At 35.8% G+C, this 4,140-nt stretch overlaps 1 protein-coding gene across 1 annotated transcript; it reads left to right on the top strand.

The window, feature by feature from the left end:
* The first annotated feature begins 1,510 nt into the window (after positions 1–1,510).
* On the top strand, positions 1,511–3,073 carry LOC105176828 (F-box protein At3g07870-like). Its single transcript, XM_011099747.3, has one exon. It carries the CDS (start codon positions 1,680–1,682, stop codon positions 2,988–2,990), a length of 1,311 nt encoding a protein of 436 aa, XP_011098049.1. The 5' UTR covers positions 1,511–1,679; the 3' UTR covers positions 2,991–3,073.
* The last annotated feature ends 1,067 nt before the right edge of the window (positions 3,074–4,140 follow it).

The following is a 4,140-nucleotide window of genomic DNA, read 5'->3' as shown; positions in this document are numbered from 1 at the left end:
TGACCGTTGGATCTTCTTTGATCAAATATTCATCGTTAGATCTAATTAATTAATCTTAACCGTTAGATTCTAAAAAAGTAAAAGGTCTAGATTTAACAAATTATTTAACTTACATTATATATAAATAATTTAAAATTTAAAATTATATTATTATTAATATATATATATATATATATATATATATATATATAAACTAACTACCACCACTGCCACCCCTTTCCCCACTGTCACTGGCCGGCCACCGGAGGACTGCGCCAGCGCGTCTCCCGTCACGATCACCACAGGTCAACTCGCCGTCGCACGATTGGTCCAGCCATAGTGCGCGTGTCATGAAATTCCCCCGGACGCACCACCACGGCACCTTTGAAATTCGTTGGTTCTCCCAACATTTTGCCGCCACCTTCTCTCTAAAATTCCGATGCACGGTGAGTCATTGCCGCACAACATACCATTCGACTCCCCTTAATGAGGCGAACATTTTTCCTCAAACAATTTCAGATTTCATCGACCGTAGACGCTGGGCCACCACCACGACCACCGAAACTTTCCGCTGTCGATTCGCCGTTATCGGAGCGATCCACGGTCGCGGACCACCACCAATCGCTTCGCTTCCTCCTTACAAATCGAATGAGCCCCCTCCCACCGATTTTCATCAACTCTATGCATAGATCTCAATTTTTTGGTTGTGGACCACCACCAATCGCTTCGTCTTCTGAAATTTTTTTTTAATTTTTTAATTAATTTTAATTATATTAATTAAAATATATTTTAGTTAATTAAGAATATTTTAAATAATTACAATAAATTAAATATTTTAACTAATTAAGAATAATTATAATGATAATTATTGTAATTAAATATATATTTTAATTAATTAAGAATAATTTTAGATTTAACAATTAACAAATATAAAATTATTTGAATTTAAATATAATTTAATTTAATATTTAATATTAAATAAATTAAATTAATTTAATATTTTAATTTAAATTTAATATGAAAAAAATTAATACCTATTTTTGAGGGGGAGAAATAACAAAAAGAAGACACAACAAGCGAAAAAATTCTTTGTATTTATATAAACCCATAAAGAAATATTTTAGTCAAAAGTGTCATTAAATATGGATTTAAACCGCAGAAAATGACTACCAAACGCATCATACGGGCGTATCTTTCACTTGCCGTTAGTTGTTAACAGAACGTGAGTTTTTTGCTGACTAAAACAAAATAGGAGGAGGCTTTTAGCCTATTCTTATAACAAGATGGTACTTTTTGCAAATTTTTTAAAACACAAGGGGGTTTTATGCATTTTAGCTATTTAAAAAGTAGAGGGGATGAATTATTATTTTTTCTTTTATAAAAAAATAATTTACTCATTTACAATATCATATTAGCATTACTTGTATCTTTCCTTTTCTTTTTCTTTTTGGCACCTTCAAATTTTCACCTCCTTTCCAAGACATACTGAAAGGAGAAAATAGATTCCTATAATCCTAATAAGAGCATCTGATTTCACATTTCAAATTCGAACTCTTATAAATTTGCCAGAACAGAAACCCACCAGCCATTCTGTCTTCTTCCCACCAGCTCCCTCATTTATACCCTCTTCTCCTCCACCTCTAACTCCATTCCCAAGATCTTCAAAAACTGAAAACAAATCTCTTCATCCCGTCTTAACAATGTCTGATTATTTACCTCAAGAAGTATTGATCAAGATCCTGGCAAGGCTGCCTCCAGTATCTCTTATCAAGTTCAGATGCGTCTCGAAATCATGGAATTTACTCATCTCCAGCCCTTTCTTCATCTCAATGCAAACAGAACAAGCCATTATCTCCAAGCCCGTCGACGCCGGGACGGAGCAGATCATCGTTAGGCGCTATTCGAAGGCCCAAAACAGCGAACTGTACACAGTGCACATCGACAATGAAGAGTTCCCTGATGACAAAAACATCAAAATCGAATACCCTTTTCGAGATTCGACACGATTCTATTACCGTATTGTGGGTTCTTGCAACGGGGTGCTCTGCCTCTCCGATGACCTATTCGGGCAGGCTGATTCCACTCTGCTGTGGAATCCCGTGATCAAGCGAAAAGTCACGTTGCCTGTGCCACAAGCAACTTTTGACACCATGGGGCCTTACATGTTTGTGCTCGGGTTCGGATTTGATGTCGAAAATAATGACTACAAGCTTGTAAGAATGGCTTATGTTCAAGGGGATTATGGATATTTGGTGCCTCCAAAAGTTGAGGTTTATGCACTAAGTATAGGGAATTGGCGCGAGTTTAGTGGGGAAGTTCCTGTGAATTGTGTTGTGGAGTATTTCTGGTCAGAGGTTCTTATTAGTGGGAAAGTGCATTGGGTTGCTTACCGGAATATGGGCATGCAGGAGAAAGTAGAGAACTTGATTATGGTATTCAACTTGAGCAGTGAGGTGTTTGATGAAATGCAGCTACCCTCTGCCTTAGAAAATGAGCTGCCGATTAATTTGAACGCTGCGGTTCTTGCACGTTCACTAGCTGTCGTTCAGTACGACGAACGTGTATGGAGCAAGAGTTGCTGCATTTGGGTTATGAAGAACTATGGTGATAGGGAGTCATGGAGTAAACAGTACAACATTGAAGTTGATGGAGGACTTGGGACGATTCTTGGTTTTAGATCAAACGGCGATGTCCTATTGACTGCAAGAAATCGGGGATTAGTGTCGTATAATCCGGTTACAGGACAAATCAGGGATCTTGGTATATTCGGGACGAAAGACTCATTTTACGTGGGCACTTACGTTGAGTCCCTTTCGTTGCTTGTTGAGGGGAAAGAAGCGCGAGAAAGGATCCCTAGTGATACCGAAACTGAGAGTGAGAGTGAGAGCGAATGTGAATCTTCGGTTGAAGATGATGAAGATCGATATGGTGATGTTGAGAAGAGTGAGTTTTGGATGCAATCTAGCATGTGCCAGTATCTTACTGTGTTGCTTAAGCGTACATTTATGTGATTCTTCGTTTCAGAAAAGTGTTTTAAGGCCGAATAGGCAGATATTTCTACCAGATAATGTTAACTTTCTTCATCTTATCTTCATTTCATGTCAGAGTTTTGCTAGTTCTAATGAATAGAAAATGTGCAAAAGGGGGTGTGTGGAAATTTAATCAATCACAGTCAATTTTCAACTTGAGAGTAGAAGTTAAAATTGGATTGAACATGGAGAGCTTGTAGGTTCACCTTACTTGGAGAAGAGCTTGTCCAAAATTATATCTAGCCCCTCTTTAGTTGAATGTTTTGACGGGCTGTGAGAAACTATATTTTTAGTCTCATAAAATAAGGGTTCGACACTTTTAGTTTTATTCTATGTTATATATAAAAGTGTGATGAGCTTCTATGTGTTTGTTCCCCATAATGAAAAGACACCCATATCTTAAGTAATCTTCTTAATAATAAATCAGAATTAGTTATAAAAGAATAAATTTTATTAAAAAAAAAGAAGCAAAAAGAGAGTAGTCAAATACCTCTAAACTAATGAGACAATGATAAAGATATCTAAGAGTTGAGATGAAGTAAAACTACTAAACAGTTTTTTCTTTTCTTTTTTTGTTAGAACTTTGTCTTTTTACTATTAATGTTAAACGATAACTTAAGTAAGGCTAATGTCTTTCTTACAAACTTCTTCCATATATATAAATTTCTTTCAATTATATATGACGTGTATCATATTTTCGGCCTCACCAAAAAATTGAAGGATTTTTAAGAAAAAATCGAAAATTAATGGGGATTGACCCTACAAAACAAAAGTTACCACTTTGATGCTTAAATTAGTAACGGTTTTACTGAAAAATAATAAAGAAAAATTGGATTAAAGTAGGAATAATACTATCAAATAATGATAAAGTATATATATTCGTGTAGAGTGCAAAATAGGCTCAAAACAACCTAAAAACAGAGAGAGAAATAAGAGTTAAGTGCGAGTTTGAGAGTGAGGTATGATAATAACAAATGAATGTATAAGTGTCTAAAGAGTGGGATATGGGAGATATTGCTGACAATTGTACACCATTTGAAAGCCTTTTGAATCAGCTAACTGATTGAGATACATCATGCCAATTGAGTTTTGTTAGGTCTGCCTGAAAATTCGAGAATCCGTTACTCATGGA

The sequence above is a fragment of the Sesamum indicum genome, linkage group LG13 (assembly GCF_026168435.1).
Source record: "Sesamum indicum cultivar Baizhima isolate 11 linkage group LG13, ASM2616843v1, whole genome shotgun sequence".
NCBI lineage: Eukaryota > Viridiplantae > Streptophyta > Magnoliopsida > Lamiales > Pedaliaceae > Sesamum > Sesamum indicum.
Note: the sequence above shows the minus strand (reverse complement) of the source record. Positions and strands in the feature narration are given on the sequence as shown.